General features: G+C 42.9%; 1 protein-coding gene across 1 annotated transcript in view; it reads left to right on the top strand.

Moving 5' to 3' along the window:
- Positions 1–27,485, top strand: part of SDK1 (sidekick cell adhesion molecule 1) — a gene marked incomplete at its 5' end in the record, with an annotated part of 210,307 nt that overhangs the window by 125,698 nt on the left and 57,124 nt on the right. The window contains 8 exons of the mRNA XM_039381463.1: positions 1,772–2,009; positions 7,848–7,963; positions 8,237–8,426; positions 10,282–10,380; positions 18,245–18,439; positions 22,461–22,662; positions 24,524–24,627; positions 26,671–26,741. Of these exons, the coding sequence (XP_039237397.1) occupies positions 1,772–2,009; positions 7,848–7,963; positions 8,237–8,426; positions 10,282–10,380; positions 18,245–18,439; positions 22,461–22,662; positions 24,524–24,627; positions 26,671–26,741 (1,215 nt within the window). The remainder of the gene's footprint in view (positions 1–1,771; positions 2,010–7,847; positions 7,964–8,236; positions 8,427–10,281; positions 10,381–18,244; positions 18,440–22,460; positions 22,663–24,523; positions 24,628–26,670; positions 26,742–27,485) is intronic.

Here is a 27,485-nt window from a genome sequence, read left to right as displayed (position 1 = left end):
TTACCTTAAGTGCCTTATTAATCAAATAAATTGCTTACTGCCGCTATTTCTGCCACCTCATCAGGGGAATGGGGGCCTGTGTGTGAAACCTCGGCTTTGAGGCTCTCCAGTACCACCCTCTGGGTCAACACGTGGGGCAGGAATGTAACACTTGAGCCAATTTGCAGCTTTCCAGGGCTCGGTTGTTTGCTCTGTACAAAACGGTCCCCAGAAGGTGCATCCTGGCCGTTGGCAGCCGTCCCGTGGTACTGAGAGCTGGGGTCCAACAGCGGCAAAGCTGGCACGTTACACCCCTGTAGGAAGATTGTGTTTATTTGAAAGGGTGGGGAATTGTGTGATAAAATGCAGAAATGAATGATTAATGGGGAAGATGCTGTGGTTGCTGACATCCTTTTACCCCTTTGGCTGTCTCAGTTACCTGCAGAGCTGCCACGCTGGGATTTACTTGGCAATTAACCTGCTCCAGAATGGTTTTTCTTCACCCCTGTTAGGCAGAATTTTCCACTGGGGTTACTGTGGTGTGAAGTTGATGAAGCACAGGTTTCCTTTTGCCCAAATGTTAGCTTTTCCATGCATAAACTCATTATGGCTGGAAGTCAAAATCAGGCTGGAAGCAAAAGGGCTTTTCTCCTGATCAGAAAGGAATAATTCCAGTTTCTCAGCAGGACGCTGCACTTAATTCTGAACCTTGCAAGACCAAAATATCAGACTTGAAGGTGTCACCTCACCATCCATAGATGTCACCTCACCATCCATAGAAGAGCCATTGCAGTTCCTTTGATAGGACACGTGGCTTTTGTGTGTGGATAACATGCCCACATTGTTACACCTCTGGTTCTGTATCCAGACCTACATATCTCCCATCAAAATTAACTCAAGGTTGTTTTAAGAGACAACCTTGACTTTAAAACATTTAAAAGAGACTTTAAAGCATTAAGGCTGTGCTACCTGGAAGGCTGTTTTTCTTTAGTCAAACTGTGCAGGGTTCAGGAGGAACAGCAACCACGTTTAAAAATGACCTGATAAACCATTTCCATGCTTAATAACATCAATATTTGAAAGTGTTCAATCTCTTCTATTTCAAGACCTGCAGGTGAATTTGTGTCCCCCTGGGAGCTGGGAATTCCTCCCTTCCTACAGAATAAGGGTCACGTTTCTAGCCCCGCTTGCCTGCAGGGTACAGCCTTTTAAGCTGTGAAATGTTAATGTGTATCCAGCTTTCCCAGTGAATCAGAACTGAATCTCAGCCATCCGTGGCATCATGCAGTTAGTTTTACAGCAGAAAAACTCTAAACTTCGTGAAGTAGGCTAATTATTTCATATTTTAATCTCTGAAATTGCTTGGGGAGTTAGAATACTAGAATGAATCTCTGCTGATAAATGAGTAGGCAGAGAGTCAGTAAAAAAAAAAAAAAAAAAAGAAATAAAGTACGATAAATGAATTTGTCACATGCTTCAGCAATTTATCATTCATTTCCATAATTAATCACAAAGCTCTGAAATATATTATATTCGTATCATCTCTGTTGATACACCCACAGCAAATGGCTTGGTTTTGTGAGCATATCTATTTAGCTCAAAATGAAGGTAAAAATTAAAAGAAAATTTCAAGCAGCGCAGAAATGAAATATAAAACAGAAAATCAACCTCTTGATCTTTTTTGCCTTCCTATGGCCTTACATGAATCCGGGCAGCCTTGGAATATAGTTTGGAAAGCCCTGGCAGTGTGTTCTGATAGGAATCCTGCATTTCTTCTCCTTGTCGTTTCCAGCCCCTCCCTGACACTCAGTACAACGGCAACCCAGAGTCCGTGGGGTACAGGATCAGGTTCTGGCGTGTGGACCTGCAGTCCCCTGTCCTCACGAAGGTCATTAATGACAGACTGGAGAGGGAGTACACGGTTGAAGACCTGGAGGAGTGGACAGAGTACGAGCTGCAGATCCAGGCCTTCAACGCCATCGGGGCAGGGCCGTGGAGCGAGGTCGTGAGGGGCCGTACCCGGGAGTCTGGTGAGTGAAAGCACCAAATCTTCTGGGACAGGCACACCTGAGAATTCGCTGCTTTTCTGCCCTTTTGTTCAGCTTTTAATTAATTTTTTTTTGGTTTGGTGTGTTGTTGCTGTTGGGTGGGGTTTTTTTGCTTGCTGATCCATTAGATCAAAAGTGAAATTAAAAAACCCCAATCTCTAGATGCACTAAAGGTAAAAAGACATATAGAGAGACATTTGGAGGAGTTATTTATTTTTCATTCCTACCCTGCTGTCATGCACAAACCTGCAGGTTATTCATTTAAAGCAAACAAAACAACCTCTCCCCATTCCTGCCCCAGTTTGGCAGCAGTATGGACAACACAAGGAGAAGCTTGTATACAGATTTCTCTGGTTGAGTTGCTTTCTCCTGCTTCCTCTTCCTCCCCAGTACCCCATTGCCCCTAATTTTCCCTCTTTCCTCTGAGGCAGATTTTCTCACAGCTGTGGTTACCTGAAGTTTCATTTCAAGCATCAAATATTTCTAAAAGGGCACAAGTCACTTCAGAGGGATGATTACACAGACAGAAATGAAATAATTATCTGAGATTTTGATGGCACGTTTTCAAACCTGCCTTCCAAAATTGTGTGTACAAGGCTTTATAGATATAACCTGCTTATAGACTTAGAGCACAAGGACTGTATTGTCAACTTGAATTGTCCAGGCAAGCACAGAGACTTCAAATATCAGAAGGAAACTGTCACTCTCAGGAAACAGTAAATTGCTGTTTGCTCAAGTAGCAACAATAAAGGCAGATGTTGAAAAGCTGCTCTCTAGCAGTTGACTTCCACAAAACCTATTTCCAAACCTGCCCTATGTGCATCTGGGAAATTAAAATTTATATTTCAAGTAAGTAACAAAGTAGGTGACATATATGGTTTAAAAGTTTAATAGTAACAGCTCTTTATGACCCCTATTTATGCAAGATTCAACACCAATATTTTTTCTCGTTATTTTTTCCGATTTTTCTTCATTAAAAAAGTTTTGGGATTTAATCCTATGCATACCCTACCCTTACATATGCATGTCTGTGCACTGGGTACCACGCAGTGTTACTTGGTGGGAAGCATGAACACTCACGGCAGGGTTTGGTCTGCTGGTTCAGATAACTCCCCTTTGAACTAGCCAGGGAGAAGGCTAAACAAAGTCATCCCCCTCCATTAAAGTGCAGCTTTTTGGGAAGTAGTAATTGGAAAGCTGTTGCCAGAGGTATTTTAAACAAGGCTTGTGCTGGAGTTAGAGATAGCACGACCCAGGCAAAACAGTTCTGAAGTGTTCTGTGTCATAATAAAAAGATATCTCATCCTCCACTTTCTCCTTTCCGCTGCTCTTCAAACACTTCTTTTGAAATGTAGTAAATGCTGAGATTAAGTCATTTCATAAAACCTTAGGATTACAGTGCTCCTGCTCAGCATCTAAAGATCAGAGGTTACTCGTGGATTTGGCATTTTCTCTGGCAGTATTAAGAGAAGGTTGACTTGAAACTGATTGTAGGAGGCACACACAGAAACCGGGATCAAAATAGCACAAAGCTGTGATTTGGGCGTAAGGACTCATTTGGTTTTTTCCAAGTGTTTTCTTTGATACTGACATCTGATTCCCTGCACAGAGCAAGTCAGGGCTCAGACTTTTGGCTGTATCTTCTTAGATTTAGAATATACAAGACGCGCTGGCATAGCAGCAGGTTGTATGAAAGCACTTCAGGGAATCTGGAATTAACCTGTATGCACAGTCAAATGGGGTTAAAATGCGAATAAAAGATATTTAAAGCCAGAGAGAAAGGTCAAAGCACTTTTAGGTCTGTCTTCTGAACTATAAGAAAAATTCTGTTTATCGCTTATGTTTTCAAAGCGCTTCAAAAGCAGGTGTCCTAAATATTTCTCTTTCTGTTTTTTAGATACAGAGTCAGGGAAGTTGTTTTTGCTGGTGCTGTGGATTGTAAACATCCCTCACAGCTGGCCAGAGGAGCCTTGGCCAGGATTATGTGGTGGTTCATTGACAGAACTCAGTTCTATTTGACATTGTCCAAGGAGTTCAGGAGTTAAAGCCTGGGCACTAAACCAGGTCATGGCACCTGATGACAGTGCAGCCACTGAAGTTCAAAATCTTTATTAAAAATAAAGCTGTACTTGAGCACTTCTGTTTATTTTAGGTTGTGCAATCCCATCACTAATAGCTGAGCACACATGCCAACAATAGTGGAGTGTGTCATTACAGGTACTCACTGCTTTCTGATGCTCTTGAGTATAAAACCAAAGAAAACAAAGAAACTATGAGAGAATAAATAATCCTGTAGGCTTTGGTAACCCAGGCTTGAAAAACAGTTAGAAAACCCTAAAATGAAAATCTGAGGTAGGGTTGCAAGCAGCTGAAGATGAAGGGAGATTAATTAGAATTTTTAAACAGGATGGGTTTTATCAATCCAAAATGTTTTTTATAACATTAGAAATTAAATAGCTCATTAAATTTTACAGTGTAAAATAACTGCAGAGTAACAAGCTCAGATTCCACTCAATAAATTGACAACAGTTGTAGGAAAACATAGAGAAAGGAAGAAAATACAAAGACATCTGATGTATTAGAACAGCCTTGGCAGGGCTGCTTCCTCTTACAGACCCTCTTGTTCTCAAAAAATTCATCTCCAATAGACCTAACCCAGCGCCTTAATGGATTTTTGTGCTCTTAATATTCAGCTGCATGAATGTGTATACTCTTCTTACAGGATGAGCTGCTCTAGGAGCATGGTCACACATCCATGGCAAGGATCAATCTCCTGGTGCTTTGGAGACTGACCTTCACGAAGCACTTACTGTGCCGTGATAAAGCATCACCTGCTAATTCAAATGTGGTCCAATGTCACTGTGGGAATTTGTCAGTTTATACAAGCTGAGAATTTGGCCTGCAATATCTAATTTTATGGGCAAAATGGATGTGTGCTGTAGCTATGCTACTTTTGCCACATAGCTTGCTGGAAGTTTGCACTTCTTAGTTGACATCAGAGGTACAATATGCCGCTCTAATTTTTGCTTGCAAAAAAAGAGTGAGGGATGAGCTGCAAAAATGGAGAGAACCACTGCATCCCACTCTGTAGCTTTCTTAGAGAGCCAGAATACAGGCTAGCTTATTAAAAGCTGCTTTTGGCCCAGTTAGAGACATAAAACGACATAATTTGCTATACATCAAATGTGGCTATGTCAGATGTAGAAAGAGGATGCATGATCTTAGATGCCAACATGGATAACCTTAAAACTTGAGCTCTTATTGAAGTTGCAGTGCAAAGTGCCAGTAACTCTATAATTTCCTACGTTTGATCTTCAGAAGTGCACCGTGCAGCTGGCAGTTTGCTGGATTAGCTCATCGTTTAGTTTCAGCGTTTCCGGTTCATTTTGTTAAAGCTCTGGGATTTTTTTGGACACTGTTGCTTGGCTTCTGTACTATTCTTGCAGGTTACTAATGAGAACTCAGCTTTGGAGCTTATAACAAAGTCTTCAGTGCAACAGTTAAGGAAACCAGCATTAGAGAAGGGAGCTTGCAGAGGAAAGAGGGATTATGTGCCTCACTCACTAATTAGTCTTAGCAAACTATAATTTCTTTGAATCGTGGCTTCCTGAGAGAGGAGAAGGGTCAGAAAAATGAAGGTTATGTTTCAATTAATTCTTAAAGGGTCGATCAAAGTCTGTTACTTGATAAAAGACTGGCAACAATAAGATCCATAAAATCATTTGCAGGTCCTGAATTCATCCGTCCATATTAGAATGAAATTCTCAGCGCTGATATGAGAGCTGAACAGTTAAAGGACACTCAATGAACACGAGATTTTTTGCCATTTAGGCATTGGATTTAGATTCCCTTCCAGGAGAGGGGACATTTAGCTGCTCTGTCACTGGGAATTGAGCAGAGTCTGGGCTAATGAACCTTCAGACAGACCATTCTCTCCTTTGTCAGCTTTTGAGTGCCCCTGCCAGCAGCCTGATCACACACACCTCAAAGTGAGGGTGCACTCAGGGCCAGCCCGGGCACAGCCTCCACCTTCTGTGAATTCAGGACAGCTCATGGCTGCTGATCAAAGAGGAAAAGAAATATTTGTAAAATAAAGTAACTTTTTTCTCTCTCGAAAGGCTTCAAAACAGATAAAATAAAAATAAATGTGGCTGGAAAGGGCTTCTTTCCTCTACACATCCTGGTTCCCTGCGACCCACCTCCACCCTTTCTCTCTCCAGAAGTGATTCATGTGGGAGTAGCTCTTTGTGAAGATCTACAGATAAAGTAATGGCAGCTATCCAAAGACATTCATGGCTCCTGGCAATCTATTTTCCTTAAACATAATTATATCCTTGTGGGGGATAAATCTAGCAAAAGATTTAAGAAAAAAAAAAAAAGTCACTTCAGTGTTGGAGGGGAAAAAAAATTGGATTTTAGTCCGCTGCAGTGTTGTGTGATGGTGCTCTGTTTCTCATGTCCCAAATAATTGGTAACAGGGAAATTGTTTCAGAAATTACTATCTCTGCTGTTAACCTTGAGTGCACAAGGGTGGGAGTGGTACATTTTGGGGGGAGGGGGGGAGAGGTTCCAATTTATATTAATTCTGGTGTCATACTCATTATCTCATTCATGTTGCTAGGAGCTTCAGGAGCTCGCCTGCAAAACAGAAGGTCTGTTCTTTCATTTGGACAGCCAGGAAAGCATTCCTTTTGGCAGAGATTTGGGCTCCTTTTTGTGATAGATTCAGGACCTAATCAAGCCTTACTGTCCCTAAGTGCTTGTGTAACATAACTTGGGGAATGTTCTCTTGAGGTCTGACAGGTGTATCAGGCTTTAGAAAAGATTGTACCCTTCAGATGTTGGAAATGCCACAGGGAAAGAATGCGAAAGGGCAGCATAAAATGTGAACTCTTAAAAATAACCTCAGATCCTGCTTGCATAACGTGACATGCTATTAGGCTTGCCTGCAAAAGCCTGCAGTTGTGTGGTTCTGCAGCTCTCCGAGTTTTAATGGCACGGGGAAAATGCAAGTTTGCTCTTCTCTGGAGTCAGAGAAAATTACAGTGTTCCTGTGCCATCAGTTCTAATGATGTTTCTGGTTTCATAAGAGCCGATTTTGCAACATAAATGAAATAGGCATCTCTCATTGACACCGTATCAATCCCTGAAAATACACCTCGTGTTAATGTATCCGTCTGTAATTGAGGTATTGCAAATGTTGAGTGCTCTCACATCATCAAGAGGCTCAGAGGTTAAAGAACTTCTTACTGAACTGGGAGTGCAATCCAGTGGGGGAAATTATTGCTAGCTCCAGACAAGATGCTATAATTTCCTTTCAGATAATATAGGAAGCCAGGATGGCGTAAAACTTCTTGTTAAAACAGATCGTGCTATAAGATAAACTCCCATTCAGAAAGATTTCCAGCTTTTGGCATAGGGAAATAAAATGTGTGGGAAAGAAATACTAGGAGATAGACTTCTGGAGAAGTCCAGCAATTTAAACTTGGTTCTAATTACTGCAAATATATAGAGCTTGAAATTTATTCTTAGCTGTCAATATTTACTGTCTGTCTGTAGACACTGAAAAGTATTAATGTTTAGCTCTTTACAAACATTGTCATTTCTGAGATGAACTGGCAAGAAATTGTGAGACAGGCTGAAATATAAAGATGATGTAGAATGAATACAAGAGGAGAAGGGGTTGTCTAGAACGTATTCCAGTCTTTTTGGGTCTGAATACTCTTCTGTGGGAGTCTGGGAGAATCCTAAGCAGATGGAGCAAAATGATCTGATCTGTCTTACCTATTTCTGCTCTTTGGTAATGCCATGTTATTCCAGTTCCCTCTGCTCCTCCTGAGAATGTCACTGCTGAAGCCGTGAGTTCCACCCAGATCCTGCTGACGTGGGCTGCAGTCCCCGAGTCTGAGCAGAATGGTCTCATCCTGGGGTACAAGGTATGGAGTTTCACATTTATTTGATTTTTAATGCATTAACAGGAAATTATTTTGTTATATTTGTTATATAATATTCACCTGTTGCATATTCATACTATTCCAAAGTCAGCTGGAGAAGATACAGAAAATGTGTTGTCTTTGAAAGGAGTGAGAGGTGAATATAATCTCATTTTACACTGTGTGAAAAGGAGGAATCTAAAATGCGTGTCTCTCTCTCCGGTCCTCGTGCAACAATCTCCTTCCTTCTGTATTTCGTCCGCGTTTATCCTGCAGATACTTTTCAAAGCAAAAGATTTGGACTCTGAACCAAAGAGCCAGACAGTGAGAGGGAACCACACCCAGTCTGTCCTGCTCTCCGGCCTGCGGAAATTCGTCCTCTACGAGATCCAGGTGTTGGCGTTCACTCGGATTGGGGATGGAGTCCCCAGCTCTCCTGCAGTGATAGAGAGAACCAAGGATGATGGTGAGTTCCAAGGTCACCAAAACAACCATTTTACTTGGTCCAGCCTTTTACCACTGCTTTGTTTTAGTGGTGCAAGTGTAGCTGACAACTACTCTAAGGCTGCTTGGATTTTGGGGGGGATTTTTTTTCCAACTTTGATCCCAAAGGACTTCAGCCATACATAGGATAACTCAGCACTATTCCATTGGTCATGGGCTCCTTCCCTGCAGCTAGTGAAGAGGAAAAAAACTTACAAAATTGAACTCTGAAGCTTGGTGTAGATAATTTGTATTGAAAACAACTTTAGAGCCCAATTATAAATTCTTATTGAAGTTCAATCATGCTAAAAAAATAAAAAAGAGTGCTGCAATTGAAAGCAATAAACAAATCTGGGTCTGATTGGACTGAAGGAGAAAGATGGCATTTGCAACTTCAGTAATCCATTCTCTTTTTTTTTTTCCCAAAAAGAATAAGACATTGACCCTGGAAGATGATCATACCAGCTTCCTTTTGCAGCTGCCTCCAGCGCTTCCCATAAGCTCAGAGGCTTCCCAGTGCAGTTGGATGTATTGAAGGAACCCAAGCAAGCCCCTTGCCCCAGTGCTCCCTGGGCACACTGGTGTGGTGGGAGCATTCCTGATGATGGAATTCTACAGAAATTTAGTTCAGCACTTAAAATATTTTTGCCTTTGTGGATGCTAAAACTAGTTTTAGTTTCATTACCTTTTCAGGAATAAATAGATTCGTATCAGTGTGGGAGGCTTCTATTTAAGTCTCTCTCTTTTGCATCGAAATTTTTCTCAATAGTAAAGGAATAAACATTGGTTTCTACTAACAACTTCATTAAGGTACTCTGGTTGGGCTGAAAACGTTCCCACATCTGGCTTAACGAAACATTTTCTGTGCAGGGAAGAAAGGAGTAGGAGCAGGAAGGGACAAGAACAGGGACAGCAGCTCCCTGACATTTTTTTAGCCTTTTTCTTAGCATACTGCCTGTGTGGGGACCTGGCTTCTCTATGAAAGGAAAAATTAGAAAAATTACTGTTAGCAGAACTCTTCAGGGAGAGAAAAAGCACTCCATGAAATGTACATATTGGGCTGTAATGAGAAATACTTAGAACTGTTTGTTTTGGATAACCCCATTATAGCAGTTCCCTCCTTAAGTGCATGTTGGCAAATGAAACAAATTGTTCTTCCATCTCCATACCCCTGACATAAATATGTTGTGTCTCCTCTGGGCTCGACTTAATTAAAAGTATCACCAGGAGTAATGCAGGTGGAATTTGTGCTGAAGGGGAAATTTCGTGGATGCTAATGTATGAATTAGCATCTCCTCACCTCGTGGACCCGGGATGGTCAGCACAGCCTGTGTTAATGTGCGTCTCACCTGCCTCGGGTTCTCCTGCTCACACCTAAGTGTTTAAGATGCAAATGTTATGTCAGGAAGCAGTTCAAAGCCAGTGCTGATGACACAGAGAGGGGATATTATTCAATTCCAACAGGTATGAAGTGGATTAAGCTATATAATTCTGTAAAGGCAGCTCAGTGGCTTGCTTTATAGTATGTTCTCAGCTACACCAGTGGTGATGCTGCTGTGAGAAAAATCATTCAGGGTTCAGAGCTCCTGGTGCAGTAGAAAAACACTGTAAGGTGCACTGATTCTGTGTCATGTTTGGTATTCCTGAGTGTTGGAGACATTGGCCATGGACAGGACTCCTCAGAATAAATTTATATTATGTACATGCATAGGTGCTCCCAACCATTTACTTACTGGGGATCTACAGCCTGGGCTGTAATTCTGTACAGGGTGAGCAGAACACTTGTAATCCCTCTAACATACAATCCTTGCTGCCATGATCTCTGTTTTTCTTTCCAGCCCCTGGCCCCCCCGTGAGGCTGGTGTTCCCCGAGGTGAGGCTGACATCCGTGCGGATTGTTTGGCAGCCACCAGAGGAGCCCAATGGAATCATTCTGGGTAAGATGGAGCAGCAAACCCTGGGCTGGGAGGAGAGGGCTGGAGACCAGAGCAAGCTGCAGCCGTTGAGTTTTCCTTCCCCTTGCACATAAGCAAATCTGTGGCCTAAAGAAAAGAAAATATGTCGGTGTCAGCTGCGAGACTGTGGTGAGGAGAAAAGTCTGTGTGGCTCCATGGTTTGTGTTTTCTTGAGCCAGAATTTGGTATCATTCAGGCACTGTGTTTGAATGTCATCCCTCTTCCCATATGCATTTGGGTTGGTAACCTGTCTGGCTGACTGCTGGGTAAACTGCCTGGAGACCTGGATTTTCCCCACCCTTGCCGGGCATGCCTGATGTTTCAGTATCATGTGTGCTTCCTTTTTATTGCTTCCTTTGGATAATACTGTCTGACAGGTCACAAGGAGTTAAATCATATTTGGCTTTTCATCAAGGACATGAGAGGCAGCAAGGCACGACAGGAATTTGTGAAAAACCTTCTCAGCTTCCTGCTCTCGTAACTCTTAGGTTACCTTGGCAATATGTTCACCAGCCACTACTTGTACTTAAAACATGAAGACTTTTATAATGTAAGAATCCATTGCTACCTCTAAAATTAATGTAGTTCATAGTTACCCAGGAATTTTGTGTTCTCTGCTGATGTTAAACACATTTTACCGTAGTTCTAGCTGGTGAGTAAAGATTTTTGTCTCAATTCTAAAAACAGAAGCAAAAGCTTTTGGTTTTTTGTCTAGTTCTCAATCTGACAGACCTTTCTGCTTCTAATTGCACTGCCCATTCAGGTTCATGTGTAGGCTTTTAGCAGTATTTCCTAAAGCCTCCCTTGCTGGGTAGAGGGCACTTGCTTAAAATGCTCCTGCATTGGTGGCATCCCTTAAATACAGGACTGGTCCTGCACTGGGCTTAGATCTGGTGTCCAGAACTCGAAGTGTTTGCTCAGGTGTGTAACTTACCAAAGTGATCCTGGCACCTGAAGATGCAGGAAAGTCATCAAATGGCATCCAAAGGCAGACACTGCAGGATTTTCTGAGCACGAGGAAGAGTCTGTGTGAAGCTTGGCAGCAGTGAGCTGCCAGAGATGGATCCATGCAGGGTTTCTCTGCAGCTCAAGGAAGATTGGCTTCCAGGTTGTCTTGTGGGTTTGATTTGTTGCTTTTTTTTTTAAGGAACTGTGTGGCCTAGAACTTGCTCTCAGCAGAGATTGGGATTTGAATCACAGGATGTGGTTAAGGAGAAAAAAAATTCATTTGATAGAAATGATGAGAAAGCACAAAAGACACTTCGCTCCCCCAACTGTGTTCCAACCTCTCACATTGCTGCACTTTGTCAGCCTCATTTGCTGAAGTTGCAAGCTTGGTGGAGGAGGAACTCTCTTTTATTTTGTCTTTGCAGAATTCTTTGTGCAGTGCATCCTCCCTCAGCTGGTTCTTACTCACTGCCATTATGTTGATGGTAAAATCGTACAAATGCAGGGTTGGAATGAAAGGGGGAGGGTGTCCCTTAAAAAATCTTTGGCATGTTTAGTGTCTGTCATTGTTTCCAATGACTTTCACAGTCCATTCCCAGTAATACATCCCAGTATACTTCATGCAGTCCTTGACTACACTGATGGTGTAACTGAGCAGGTTTATGTCCCACTATTAATTCCTGCCCTTTTCCTCAGTACACTTCCAGGTCAACCAGTCCTTCCTTTACAAGTACATTAAGCTTTTTCTCTTTAAGTTAATTCACAGATGCCTTTATTGAATTTCATCTCACTGATTCCAGACCATTTCTCTTCGTTACCAAGATCTCTTTAAATGACACTCTTGTCCTCTAAAGTGCACACAGCCACTCACAGCTTGGTGTCATTTTTGGAGTTTGCAAGCAGACTGGCAATTCCATCAGCCAGGCCATTAATGAAAGTATTAGAACCAGACTCATTCATGAGGTCTCATGAGAGCTTACTTAATACATCCTCCCAGGTTGTTAGCAAATCATTGATTACAACATTTTTTTACTTTTTCTTTTTTTAATCATCTCAAAATGTGCAGTATTTTTCTTAGATTTTATTTCTCTTGTTTGCTTTTGATGGGACTGTGTGCAACCATATTAAAGTCTTACTCAAAGTCAATGTGGATCATATCTGCTCTTCCCACATGGCCAATTACACTGTCAAAATGGAAAACAGATTATTTGATATTTATTATTTGCTCCAATCAAACAGATATTGGCTGTTCCTTAGCACATTATTATCCTCATGGATACTTGTATATTGACTCTTTTTTTTTTTTTCCAGGATCTTTCTGGGTATTGAACTTGAGTTAGATTTGTCCATAATTCCTCTAGTTGGTCTTGCTTCATTTTAAAAGGCAGTGTAGTCTGTTTGCCTTTCTGTAACATTTTGGGATGTCACCTGTCATCTGCAAGATCTTGAAGAGAACAGCTAATTATTCAGAGATGGCTCCCTCTAGTTATATAAGCACTGCAGGGCAAATTTCATCAGGCCTTTCTGACTTGATTACATCGAGCTTAACTAAATATTTGTTAACCTGCTCTCTATTCTAGCCTACATCCCTACTTATATTGTTGTCAGTTTTGATTTGTGTTGAGTCTCTAGTCAGCATCAACTTTCTGTTGTGTGTGAAAATGAAGGAATGGAGGTATCAGCCTCACCTGTCTTGTGCTTATCTTTTCTTCCCACTGTTTGACCTGTCCTCCTCCTCTCTCTCAGATTTCTAATGTATTTATAAAATCTTTCTCATTGCTTTTGATGCCTTTAAGGTTATAACTCACCTTGCCCTTTAGCTGTTCTGTTTTTGTCCCTATGTGCCTGTGCTGTCTATTTATACACTCCCTTAAACCTTTGTCCTGTTTCAACTTTTGTCCAATTCAATTTTGATTTTCAGGTCATTAGTGAGCTCTGAATGCAAACATATTGGCCTCTTAACATCTTTTGTCTCTGTTGGAATTGTTGTACCTTTTTTTTTTTTTTTTGGTCTCTTCAGGTCAGCAAACCTGAATTCCTTCCCAGGGGGGTGTTACCTGCCAGTTCCTCCAGTGCACTTTGAAGTCCATTGTCTTTATTCAGCAGTTCCCACTCTTTCATTTTTTTCCATGGTAGAAATACTGAGGTTCCTGGAGGAAGTAGTTACCTGCCAATGGCAGAGAGAAAAGTGAAAATTGCTCATGCTGGGTACTTCTGTGATCTCTCCTAAGAAGTGAGCTGTGCTTCAAAAATAGATAACACCTCAATATGTAGCATTCTAAGGAAAGGTTGCAAATTTTGTTGTTTTTTTTTTTCCCCGTTCACTTTTTAAATCTCATTTTTATAATGAACTTCCAAAACACCTTGTGACCCACCCCGGGTCAAGTGCATCGAAGTAGAGTTATTGGGAAAAATAAGTGAACTCATTTTGTGCAGTGCCCTTCTATTCACTCTTGGGGTTGGAAAGAAAAACCACTTGCGTTGCAAGAGCAACTTATATAGAGAGCCTTTGAACTAATGTTCCTGCTCTGCTTGCCTTGTCCTCTGAGTATACATGCACCTTTGCAGCTAACATTTTTGTAATCTATATAAAAACACGCTCTAGCATTTCAGAGAGAGATTAGCAGGATGAAATACTGGCAGGCGCCAAGAGGGAAAAAACCACTTGTTTGTTTGTTTAAATATTTTACTGTGGAAGACTGTTAGATGTTTCCCTTTCTCCTTTTGGGAGTGTTATGGTAACCATCTGAGGCTTCACTCTGTCTTCTTTTCTGCACTCAGTTCAGCCAGCACCCACATAGTTCCTTCAAATACTATGAAAGATAAATGATGCATTAATGTGCATATGTGCACTTCAAGCTATGAGCTTCCCCTGAAAACGAGAGCTTAACCTGCATCCTCCCGGGCCCTGGTTAGTATTCCTCATGGTACCCTGGTATTTAGCGTTTACCTGAAGCTTTATTGCGAAAAAAAGTGTAAGAACTCCACCGAGAATTAGAACCGAAATTGGATGTAAGCCATGTTTGCAAATTCCTATTTTGATCCCAGGCTGCATTTGCACACCCGCTGGCCCTAAAACAGATAAGCAGGGAAGGCAACAAACGGGATTGCTGCTCCGCCCGTAACCTCCCAGGATCGTTTGCCTTTCCCCGAGTCGTGTGACAAATTAATAAGTGTTTGTATCTCTGCAGCACCGTGGCCTGCACGGGCGGGTGCTGTCAGTTCTGAAGGGCTTTTTGTGTGGTGATGAGCTTGAAAGCTTTTTGATATTCATGGTGTGTTGGCATCCTCCCGCCTGTTTGCTCTGGGGAATCCACCGGTTGTGTTACGGTGACCTAACATTTCACAGGCAGTTCAGACTGTTGCCATTTATTGGGTTGAGAAAGTGTAGCTCGTGGAACTGCTTGTAGTTGTGCAAAAAGTACTCAGAAAGATGCTAAAGTGAAAAAAAAAAAACCACCTGGGTTCAATGAATGAATAAATTCTTGAAGAGTTGAACTTTAAGGGATTTTTTGGGGGTTTTTTTTGTGATGTTTGGCCTGGTGAATGGCAGCATTCCCAATAGCAGCAGAGATTTGGGATCTGATGCTATATGGGGAAAAAATTAAGAAAATAATATGAATTCCTCTTATTGGCCATCCAGATACTTCATGTTCTGTAAGATATTCCTTTCCCCGAAAAGTTTCCTCTGATCACCTTTTAAAGATTTGACTTTCATTCATAACACTTGATTTTTTATTTTTTTTTTATTCTAAGATATCTGCAACATCTTACTGTCGTAATCTAGTAAGGAAAGGAAGCTGCTTATTCCTCCACTACAGCAATTGCCTTTTACAGCCCTCAAGCATACATTAATTTCTCTTTGAACACTTTCCATTTACCTCTATTGATTTGCCTTGTTTGATTTCACTTAACATTTCCTTTCTTCTCCCATCCCTTGTTGCTGAATTCATCAACTTAATAATTTTATCTTTTTGATCTTGTGTTAGCCCCAGTTATTATCCAAGCTGTAGTTTAAATGCTGAGTCTTCTGTGCCACTCAGAAAAAGTAAAAATTGTGCTTTTTTTGTCAGTCTGTATCCTGGCTGTCCCAAACTGTGTAATAGGGGATGCAGGGGATCAAAATGCAATGCTGGGTGTCTCTTAGGTGGGTTGTAGGTAGCAATAAGAGCGAGATGAATTCAGGTGTAGAATTTGGTTATCTACCTTAAAATCAGACCCATGGAAGTGTTGATTTTCTTAGGAAATCTGTAAAGGTGACAGCTCTGATTGTGTAAACTCTGCCTGAGATATCCAGGAAAATAGATATTTACCCAGTCTGTCAGACAACACGGCAGAGGTAGGAGAGGGCAGTGAGAGCTGATGCTGTTTTTCACAGGGATGCATGTCAGAGAGACAGGCTGTGACAAGTGATTTCCTCTTTCTCATGGCTAAATTAGTTTTTACACTAGCCATGGACCCACTCTTGTGTAAGATATTATAATGGCCTAGATATGTGTTCCTTTGCCTAATCTGAGTGTGTTTGTAATTGGCTTTCCAGCACGAGTACCACCATTTAGCAGTAAATAGTTATCTTTTTATTCCCTCCTTACATTTTAACTACATGTTATATTTTACAAAGGTTTAGAAAAGAGAGGAAATTGCTTGACAAGGATATGTCCCAGATATCATACTTATCTTTTAATGACTAGATAAATCAACTTTTCTATTCTTTTAATATTCTCTGTTTCCCTCCAGGTCTTATTCTTTACGTCTTATGTCCCTTTATCAAGCTTCTTTAGCCATCTTAGTTGCTTCTCCCTTCATCTTTCCTGCTGCTGTAAAATTTTCCCCAGTGCTTTTCTTTGACTATTTTTCCTCCTTGTTAAGATTCTGCACTGGGGTTTTCACTCCCACATTCCTCACATCAGTATAAACAAAAAAGATCATATGTATCAGTTCCTTCTCCCCATTGCTCTCTGTCTTTCTGTAGACTTTAAAAAAGATCAAAATATTACAGTATTAAAGGCACAGAAATACTTCAGTGGAATATATTGGACCAGTAATGGAAGAGCTAGTCCCATGGATAAAAGGAGGTAATTTGGAGGTGGAAAAATGAAATGCTGAAAGGGTAAGACCCTCAGACTTTGCTGGGATCTAAGCATGCTCAGGAGCTCTGAAAAGTCAGGCCACTTTTTTTTTTTATTACATTAGAATAGACTATTTCAGTTGGAAGGGACCTACAAAGATCATTAAGTCCAGCTGACTAACCAGTGCAGGGCTGACCAAGTTAAAACATTATTAAGGTGTTGGTGCAGTCAAATTGTTCCATGTGAAGCAGCAATGGCTGTTGCCCCACATCCCCGAGCATCTGCCAGAGAAGAAAGGACAAGGATGCAGTGGTGCGTTGTCAGTGGCACTGTGAGAGTCAGCACAACAAAATTAATACCATCTGTATCCCAATTAAATTCCACTGTTTATGATAGAGTGCACCACACGCCAGTGGCATTCATTCCAGGGGCTGCAGGAACTTTGGGCACGTGGCAATTGTTGCATATTCACAGTGGGAAATAAATGTCACTGAGTTTTGTCTAATAGCCATAGGTAAGATTTCATGCACTGGCCTTCCTGAATGAAGCATGCCGGGTTTGGCTCTCCTTGGTCTTGTTACAGCCAAAATGTGGTGGGAGTTCAAACTCTAGCTGGGATATTAATTCCGTGAGAAAGGGATGGCTCAGGTGCTGCGGATCCCTTTTGTCATTCGCAAGACGAGCAGAGGGTTGGCAGAACTCTGTCATGACTGTTTTGTTTTCAGCTGGTTTGATTTGGATTTGTTGGCTGCCCTCTGCCCTGTTTAACTCCATGAAGCGTTTAATCGTACATTCAGCTCGGGCAATAAAACCCCGCATCGGTTCTGGTATTAATTGATTTTGGAAGTCAGCTGCTGGACTGGAAGTTACCACCGAGCTCCAGAAGTGAGAGCCTGATTCAATTGCTGGGTTTACAGAACGGATTTGAACATTTGGCAGACCCTCTTTGGGGGATGGTTGTTGCTTAGTGGTGCGTGAGAACCCTGGAAGCCCTCCTTGCACAATCGAGTCATTAATAACACGGGCTAAACTATGAGCTCCTGATTGTCAGACAGGGTGGAACGCGGGTTATCACTCACAGGCATCATCAGCAGAATTGACTATTGAGAGCTGCATGGATGAAACAGGACCACACAGCTTGCAGGCTGCTCCTTGGACTGTGGGCAAGGGCAGCGGTGTTGAATGACAGAAGAAGGGTGGGTTTATTGGCAGTTCTGGCCCCAGTGCACAGTTGCAGGGGCGTGGGAGAGCTGGGGAAAAAGAAAATGCAGAAAGGAGGAACAAACCTTGACTGGTTGATAAGACTGCACAGTTTGGGCAATCCAACTGCTGGAGCTGCAGCTAGAGAACCTTGAGTTTGAGCCAGTGCTGAAACTGTGAGAGGGCAGAACAACCCCTGAGTGTCGGTGCACACAAATGCACACGTGTGCTGGGGTGGAAAGGTGAAACTGGAGTGTTGCCTTGAACCGCCTCAACCAGGTGACATATTGCACCAGCTCTGTTTGTTCCTTTGATTTCCAAAAAGGTACCAGTATGCTCAGGAAAGATTAAACTGGTTTTGCATCTTGTTGGTATAAAGGATGGAATGTGAAATGGGTTTTGTGGCAGTTACGTTCAGTAGGCCCTTGTGAGCACCGCTGTGTGTGATTTCCCTTGTAGCCTATGGCATCTGCTGTGGAGCAGAGTTTTACAACAGCAAAGGAAGTAAATTACTTTCTTCTGATCTCAAATAAGTAATTATGGTAAACTAATAGTTCTGGTGCTCTTTTGTCCCTGCTAGTAAAAGCAGCTCACCCTTTCCCCCTCTCTGGCTGGTGCTGTGCTTGCAGGGTACCAGGTCGCCTATCGCCTGGCCAGCAGCAGCCCCAACAAGTTCACCACGGTGGAGGTCGGCTCGACAGTGCGGCAGTTCACGGCCACAGACCTCACCCCGGAGTCAGCCTACATCTTCAGGACATCTGCCAAGACCAGGCAGGGCTGGGGGGAGCCCCTGGAAGCCACGGTGATCACCACCGAAAAACGAGGTAATGCTTCCAGCCGCGGGTTGAGAGCCTTCCCATGCCTGCCTTGGAGCCTGAGCTGTGCTTAGGGGACTTTTAATAACAGCCCACAGCCTGTACACCTCCTCCTTCTCACCCCATAAACCTGCCCCAAACCATAGCAACATCATGATTTGAGAAAGCAAGACAGACTTTTATGAGGCACAGTTCTTCTAACCTGCCGGGCTGTTGGAATTGATTTTTCCATCAGCTGCTATATTGGCCATATGCAGCCTCCTTTTGCAGTCAGATGGCTTTTTTTCAGCTCTCTCGTTTTCTAGAAAGATTGCAGTCTTAAGAAAGTAAGTGATGGATGAATTATATTGATTAAGGAACGCAAAATGAGAGGCAGTGGTGTTGCAGAATTTCTCCACAGCTCCTCCATTGTACCTCAGCCCTGACCTAATGTGTCTGTAATTACTCTGGCCTTTCACTGCCACACGCTCGAGCAGAGCATTTGCATCTGGATTGCCCAGACCTTTTCTGTTTCTTCCATCAGCCATAAAATGGTTGTTTGCAATCTGCATCTCTGGTCAAATTCTGTTCTGAAGGGAATCTGCCTGAAGTCAGCATTTATACATGTCTATAAATGAAACCAGATGCTTAGATACCAAACGTATCAAAATGTGAAAGACGTGTAAGGTATTACAGGATCTGCTCTGCATCATTGCTTGTTTTTAATGCTTTGGCTCAAGTAACTGCTCCTTTTTCCAGTTTTAGAACAGAGCTGCCAGATAGAAAAATTGCATTTTCTACTTGTTCATGAAGGTTTGTTTCTGGGTTTTTTTTTAATTCAGAGCTAAAAGAGGATATTTTGGCGAATATGTTGGTGGAGAACAGGAGGGTGGGTTTTCCTCTGGTCTTGCACCATATGCAGAGGATGTATCTGGTCCCTTGAGCTGACAAAGTCAAAAGCAGCCAGGGTAACTTTACCAGCATCACTGGGTTTTGCGTGACGTGCTGCTCTGACCCATTGTGCTGTCTGGATATTGATCTTTAAGAAAACTACTCACTCAAAAGTCAAAACCATGCAGCTTGTGTGATTTATAAAAATCACTGTTCAGAGAGAAGCACACTTCAGCAGGTCACCAGGGCAGACCTCCTCAGATATCTTTCAACTATTGTTAGAACTTTTACATGTGCTTCTGGGCCTGGTCTTAGTTCTTGCCCCATTCTTGCACTATAATACAACCAGTTACATTTACTTTTAGTTCTTAAAGTGTGCCTACTAAGTAATCTTTTGTTTAAAGTCCTTTCTACACCTTGCAAATCATTTAGGGCAAGAGTAAGGATTTCCCATTTTATTTGTCCACAGTGTCTTCCCTGTTGTTTTCCTCTAACACTTCTAAGAAGAGAGGGCGTTGGTCTGATGCTCAACCACCAGCAGCAAGAACCTGTGAGGTGCATTTCAACTACTTCTGGCCTGTGGGGTTGGAGTTAAAATTCCCACTGGCATAGCCCTCTAGGTCATGTGCAGCCTTCTCAGTGCATAACAGTGCAGTCCTCAGAGAGAGAACCTCTGGAGCTGTATTTGAAACCTGAGAATGCCTCTGCTAAAGATACTGTCCGTCAAAGAGATTTATCTGCTCAAGGTTTCTTCCACCCCTGTCTGATTGCTGTCAAAGGGGAAGTTCAAAGTCCAGCATGTGGAAGCTTCAAAAAAACCCACCGTGCCAAATAAAGTGGAGTCTCAAAGCTCAGAGCCTCTCCTTCTCAATAAAATGTGCTCAAATTTCCCAGACCTTGCACGAGGATACACAATAGCTCAAGTCAGAACTCCCGGCTCTGCTGTGGGAACAATGATCCCTTCTTGCTATCAGTGCTTTAGGGTTATCTTGAGAAGGCAAGTCATAGTATAGTATGAACCCTTTCTCTTTTTGATGGACAGCTCTGCTGAGTCTCTACACATGCTGTGGAACCAAGAGTTAACTGTATAACGTGTAGGGAGAAGAATGTGTATTCTCACATCAGCAAGAACAATGTAAGGGGGTGATAAAGAAATTTATCCAGTGCAGCTATTCTGCTAACAAGAAATTAACCCAAAACTTGTATATATGACAGTAAATATCCTAGAGTAAAAAGATATTTTATTTCCATTAATAACAATGCATTTGATATCCTTGTAGTCCTCGATACTGAGGTAGACAGACACAAAAATTTCCTTGCAAATTAGCAAAATTGGTCACTCGTGTCCTTGTAAATTCCTTGGATAAGGAAAATACAATTTTTTACATTTTACAATGATACCTGAAATTTATAGATCCCAAATTATATTGTGGCTGTGTTCTCCAGAGGTTCTGCTGCAGTGCTTTGGATCTACATAGTGATACTTCAGAATAATCAACACCAGTGTTCAGGGCAGAACTGAGTCAGAAGATGTAAATGTAGCAAGAAATTAAAAGTAGTCCATAGAGTCATGTGGACTGGTACAGTCAAGCCTTACATTCCTGCACAAACAGCTCACCTTAGCATTTGCTTGTGGCTAAACTCCCATAAATAAACTCTTTATACTAATGGTTTTGTACAAACAGTCAGGGAATATATCTTGCAACACAGAAGATTTTAAGATCTCCCATTAGCAGCGGAAGGAAACCGAGCCGTGGGAGACTGACTGCAAGATCTGACCTGCCCACAACAACAAAGCATATCAGCAGAGTTTATAAAATCCCTGCATGACACTCACTTCCTTGGATGGAATAACCTGCATACCTGTCTCAGCCTGTCAGTGTAAGGCACTGACCTTTTGCGTTGTACTGCGGCTCGCAGGCTGCTGGCACCCAGGGCTTCCTCCAGCTAATAGCTTACAAGTCTTTGGGCACTGATGTCAGCAAGAGCAGGCTGCAGAGAAATGCCAGAACACACAGGAAATGGTTTTAGGCGGTGGCAGGGAAATGAAGTGCTTGCCATATGGAGCTGTGAGGAACCAGGCAGGCAGAGGTGTGTTTATGGAAACAAGTGCTGATGAAGTTGAATTGAATTGCTTCTCAAAAGCAAGTCACTGCGGTGTCTCCAATCAATTTTTGCTTTATTACATGCCACACATTTTAATCAGAATCAATAATCTTCATGATAAACAATTAAACAATTATTCCTCACTCTATAGAGTTTCTCTATTGAAATCGATGGAGTGCTGAGATGCGGTGACGGGAAAGGAGATCTGTAATGAAACAGTTGGGGACTGGCATGCTTACACCTGCATTACCATTCCCTGCTCATCTCAGAGGTGTGCTGGTAATTACTCTGGAGGGATCTCCCTCAGCACAGGCTGATTTGACTTTGCAGGTTCAAGGTTAGTGGGTACAAAGGGAAGAGCTGGGAAGCTCTGGAAGTGACCTGCAGCAGGTGCTCCAGCCCCAGCTCCCCACTAGCTCCAGGCTGGGGTTTGGAAGCAGCAGCACCAGGAGCTGCTGATGGTTCCTAGATCCTTGCCAGAGAGGGCTGGTGCAGGAATTCAGTATCAGCTGTGTGTGCTTGGACTCTGCAACACAACAGCCTGTTCCAGCTCATCCCTTTCTCTCCTTTGTGCCTCGACTGGGCAGCAGCTGGGGGAAAAGGATGCTGCATAGCACAGAGAGAACAAAGTCCCTGGTACCAAGGAGTAAGAACAGGTTAAAAAGTGAGCTAATTTATAGGCAAATTCTTTCAAAAGAGCAACTGCAGACAGAAGCACAGCTGAGTTTCAGTAAAGATTGCCTTGCTTTGCTTGACTGCCAGTCCTAGTGATTCTTCCTTAACCTTCCAGGCCAAGACCCCCCTCAAGTTTGAGGTTCACTGCTAGGAAGGTGTATATTCAATGCTGACCTTTGATGCAGGGAGATAAGAGTCAGTTTTAGTGCTCCTCTTTGCAGGAGAAGGTTAAGGAATGGGATGGTTGTATACTTCATGGGGCAAATCCAAAAGTTCAATCTCCTGTGGCATTACCACTATGAAAATCTGATCAGGCTGTCACATTTATATTGTCTGGAATTTCCTCTCAAAGCAGCACCGAATTATGGTTTAATTGCAGAACGACCAGCACCTCCCAGGCAGGTGATGACCCCCCAGAGCGACGTGTCCTCACGGAGTCTGCTGCTGAAGTGGGTCCCTGGAAGTGATGGATCTTCACCGATCCGATATTTTACAGTCCAAGTGCGAGAACTGCCCAGTGGAGACTGGCAAACCTACTCCTCTTCCATCAGCCACGAGGCGACGTCCTGCATTATCGAAAGGTACCATATGATCCCAGGCTACCATAGAAATTCCCACACTTTCCCAAGAGCTGGGAAACCAAAACAAGCATCGCTCAGCTTCACAGTCTTCTTGGGAGGGAGAGAGGTTAAGTGAGGTCACTGCTCCCATTTTAGAGGTGGTGTTATGAACAGCAGTTGAGAGATTTGCTGAAGGTCACGCAATAAATCTAATTAAAGTTGGACTGCAGTGCATCTTTTTGAAGCCCTTCCTGGAAGCTCAGCACCGCAGATAACACCACTCAGGCTAAATCATATGTAGCTACACAGTGCTCTGTAAAATACAACTAGTTAAAAATCCTTTCAGTACTGACTGATGTTAAAATCCACTCTGAATGCTGCATTGCAATTATCTCTATATAAGCTTTTCCAGATGAAATGAGAGCCATTTTTATCTGTATTTTCCATACTGAAGTTTATAGATAGCATCGGAATGTTTAAACTTTGTTATTCAGGCTTCATTATATCTTCAGCAATGCTAGTGTAATTAAAGTCCTTGTAACATTGGCAAAAGTAATTGAATGTCTATGAGCAGGTACTTGTTTTGCTGTCCATTTCCTCTGTTGACGAGCTGGTACAAATCTGATTATTTCTAAAAAGCCGTGAGCTTTAGGAGAATCAAGTATTCAAATCATTCAGATACAGATTTTTCAGGCCAGTTATAAAAGCAGCAGTGGCTATGGTATATGACAGCTCACTGGTCCCGTGCCAGCACATTTCCAGTCAAAACCTGTAAAAACAAGGCAGCCATCTATGTCATTTAGATTTGGCATTGAGGTGACTGAAAACAAAAGATTGGAAACAATGATTCACGTTATTCAAGTTGCTATAGGTAAGTAATGGTGTCCTAATAGGGTGGCACTGCTTAAAGAGATTTCTTCTGCTCCTTGCTAAAAGCATTTTCCTGTGGAAGTCCGGAAGAGTCGTAGATGTGAGAGTGCTGCCCATCAGGATGCATTATCCTTGATGTTTAATCATTCCTTACAAGTAACTTTACTTGGGTTTGCAGTCAGTGTTACATCTGCCAGCGGATGGCTAGACACTACCAATTAATTAGCTAAATCCCCTGTAAGTTACAGCTCTGCATTTCAAGCCTCTGCCTGTGACTCCAAAGGCAGCCTCCCCCTCACCTTCCCCTGCCAAGCCAAGACAGAAGCATCTCTGTGAAGGTTGTGTCAGCTGGAAATCACTCTTTGCATATCTTAAAGCCCCACACAGATAAAAGAGCTGCAGGGAACCTGTTGTTGCTGTCTTTATTAAATAATCCAGGTAATAGCATTAATTTGAAATTCAGTAGGAACAAAATGCACTGATCAAGTGGTGTGGTGTAAGGGATTAGTCAGGAGGCTGATGCTCTGAATTCCAGTGCCTGCTGTGCACTGGCCAACCCTGGGCATGTTACCTGCCTCCACCTGTAATCCCCCTCCATGCTCTGAGGATCAGTTTTGAGGATATCTCAGCAAAGCACCTTGAAAGCCAGGTTTTGCACAGCCATGCAGAACTTGAATAACAGCACAGCTTGTCCTTCCCAACAAGCCCCATCCATCGGCTGTTCCATGAGTTGCAGCTTCACATCTGTTTTCTGGCGCCCAGTTCTGTGGTGAATCCAGGAGTGTTTTTGGGAACTGAGGCCAGTGGACATCTGAGAAGATGCTGATGGCAGCAGGGGTGCAAACACCCCCACGTCACGAGGAAGCTGGGGGAGGCCGCAGAGAAAAGGCGATGGGGAGAAGAGACGAACTGCTGAATGACTTTGGTTGGCAATGAGCAGGTTCTCTGTAGAGGGAAGTTGTGGTGATGTGGGGAGGTTTCATCCCTCAGCCTTATTTTTTACGTTCCACAGCTTGAACCCGTTCACCTCTTACAAGCTGCGAGTGAAGGCAACCAACGACATCGGGGACAGCGACTTCAGCGCGGAGACAGAGGCGGTCACGACGCTGCAGGATGGTAAGGCAGGAGGAGCTCCACGGGGTGGGCACTTCCCAGGGCTCCTGGGTCTGCTGGACCCACTGCAATGTGATTTCCACTGGGACTGTGCAGTGAAAATCAACAGCCGATGCAGGTTTGTTCATAGGAAGTTGATACAGGTAGCATGAGATATGGCTGAATTAACAGGCAGCCTCAAGTGTCCTGCTGTGCCCTCTGACAATGAATCATACTTTCAGGAGTCTCAAAATGGAATTAAACTTCGTTTGATTGGCTTCCAAACTCTGCACTAACCATTATCTTTGCAGAAATTGAATAATTTACAAGAGATCATTAAAAATAAATGTAGAACCTTGCATACATTTGAAGAAGTTTCTTCAGTTGTTTTCCCTCACAATCCACATCAGTCTGCAATATGGCAAAATTGCTGAGGTATAAGTAAGAAAGAGTATGAAGCTCCTGGAAACATGAGCATTTAATCCTGCAGATCAGGACTAATAAACTGTGAATGACATTGACAAGGCTTTTATTTTTAGCCTTAGAGATCAGCTTCTAATTCCTTGATTGTATAAAGTCGATGCCTGAATGCAGAAGTAGCTCTGATGTCTTAAATGGAGAAAGGAACTCTGCAAAGTATGAAAAAGCATCAGTATGTACTGTTACCCTGGAAAATTGAGTAATACTGGGATACATACATATATAGATATATATATGGGTGTTGTGAGGTGGGGGTCGATCTCTTCTCCCAAGTAACAAGTGACAGGACATGAGGAAATGGCCTCAGGTTGCACCAGGGGAGGCTTAGATTGGATATTAGGGAAAAGTTTTCACTGAAGGGGTTGTCAAGCACTGGAATTGGCTGCCCAGGGCAGTGGTGGAGTCACCATCCCTGGAAGGATTTAAAAGACGTGTAGATGTGGCACCTGGGGACGTGGTTCAGTGGTGAACTTGGAAGTGCTGACTTAATGGTTGGACTAAATGATCTTAGAGGTCTTTTCCAACCTGAACGATTTTATGGTTCTATATACATGGTGCTAGAAATTCTTCAGGATTTCTTACAGAGCAAGGAATGAGGACACCGAGATATAAAAGCAGGAAACCATTTTGCAAAGGAGCGTTTAAAGGCTGTGATCTTGAAATCAGAAAAAGAGAGGACACTGCTCAGGAGTATCCGAAGCTAAACAAGAACCCATGTAACACCTGAGCAATGTGCCAAGCAGCCCTTTAATGACATCCTGACTCTCCACCTTCCTGCGCAGCCGCTGCGGGACCGGTGTGGGCTGTGACTGCGCTAATGAGGCAGCACTGACTCACTGTTTCAGAATTTAAAGTTTTATTTTAAATTCTCTTTGAATTTAGCTACAGTGAATCCAGAGTTGTGCTTGGCCTCCTCACAATGCAACGGGGAAACGCTGTGAAAGCTTCTCACCTCCTCAACAAACTCAACATTTATTCTGCTGAGCAGACCCGGTGCTGCCACCAGAGCATTGTGCTGTGGAGGGCTGTCAGCTCCTGATAAGCCTTTGCCTCCTGTGTTTGAGCTGCTGTGGTGCCTGTATGAGCTACAGGCCATGGGCACAGGAAGGGGTTAACCAAGGGGTTAAATCAAGCTGCCCTAACTAGAATAGTATGTGACTATTTGACACAGACTCCTAAATAGGAGATGGGCTTGCCCATCTGTGGCATAAATCTCATGAAGAATCTGGGAGCAGTTTGCTCACACTTTGGAGCCCTCACACAGCTGGTTTAACTTCCTTTCAAATGAGCACCCAGTGGTTTGTGAGCACTGGCTGCTGCAGTTTCCTTCAGGTTTATGCCCTCAGCTTTTCTTGTTCCTGCTCAAGCTGCCAAGGCCACAGGTAGAGCAAGGGATGTAGGAGAAGTGCCTGGCTTCTGCCCAGGTTCCAATATCCATATCCACCACACTGCTTTTGAGACCCACCATGTAGCAGTTGGGATGGAAGATTTTCTTCAGCAGTGAAGAAGGAGAATCTGAGAAATAAAAGCTGCCTCTTTTCCACCCTCTTGACGTAACTGTTTTTGTTTCCTTTTTCCCTCGTTTAGTTCCAGATGAACCACCCAGTTCTGTGTTAGTGACTCCCCACACGACTTCCTCTGTCCTTGTGCAGTGGCAGGTAGGTAAAATGAAAAAATATGATATTTCTGGAACAGATTTTTGGTTGCTTTAACTTGTTGACCTTAATGGTACATTGCCAGGGACATTTTCCTGAGCTGGAACTATTGTAGTAAAGTTTAAGGACTTCAGCTACTTCCTTATTTTCCTGACCTAGCATAGATTTTAGTGATGGACGGAAATTTCTGGCAGTTGCTTTTACTTTTTGCCCCATGAGAAGTTTGGGAGGTAAAGGAGTTTCTGTAGCCATGTCCAAGGTCATTACTTGTCAGATTCTCCTGTCCTTTTGTTGATATTGATAGATGTGCATCTTTACATGGAAAACATTCCATGGAGTGCAGCGGTGGTAAAATCAGGTAATCAAAAGGCTCCTTTTGGTTCACATCATGTCTGGCCTCCTCCTGCTGCTGAAATGATCAGAAGCCTGAGATCAGTGCCTGAGATCCCATTCATACCTCTGAGGAACTCCAGGTGCCCTTTTGGCTCTTTGAGAGAGAAAAATCGAGACTTCTTCAGAGAACAGAAAGAAAGAAAGTTTGAGCTCTCCATGATCCCTCTGAGCTGGACGGGGAACTATTCATGCCAAGTCTGCATTTTATATTGGCATTTCCTCTGCCTCCCTTTATCTCTCAATCCTGGCCTCCTGGGCGATGCAGGAACATTTTGTGACCCAGTGCCTGAGGCTTCTTTTTGCAGAGTGGGCATTAATAGAGGGAACCCATTGGGTACTGCACGTTATCCATAA

Source organism: Pipra filicauda, unplaced genomic scaffold, assembly GCF_003945595.2.
Source record: "Pipra filicauda isolate LSUMZ 115617 unplaced genomic scaffold, ASM394559v2 scaffold226_size1812527_pilon, whole genome shotgun sequence".
NCBI classification, from domain to species: Eukaryota; Metazoa; Chordata; class Aves; order Passeriformes; family Pipridae; genus Pipra; species Pipra filicauda.
The sequence above is the reverse complement of the archived record's forward strand: the minus strand, read 5'-3'. Positions and strand labels throughout refer to the sequence as shown.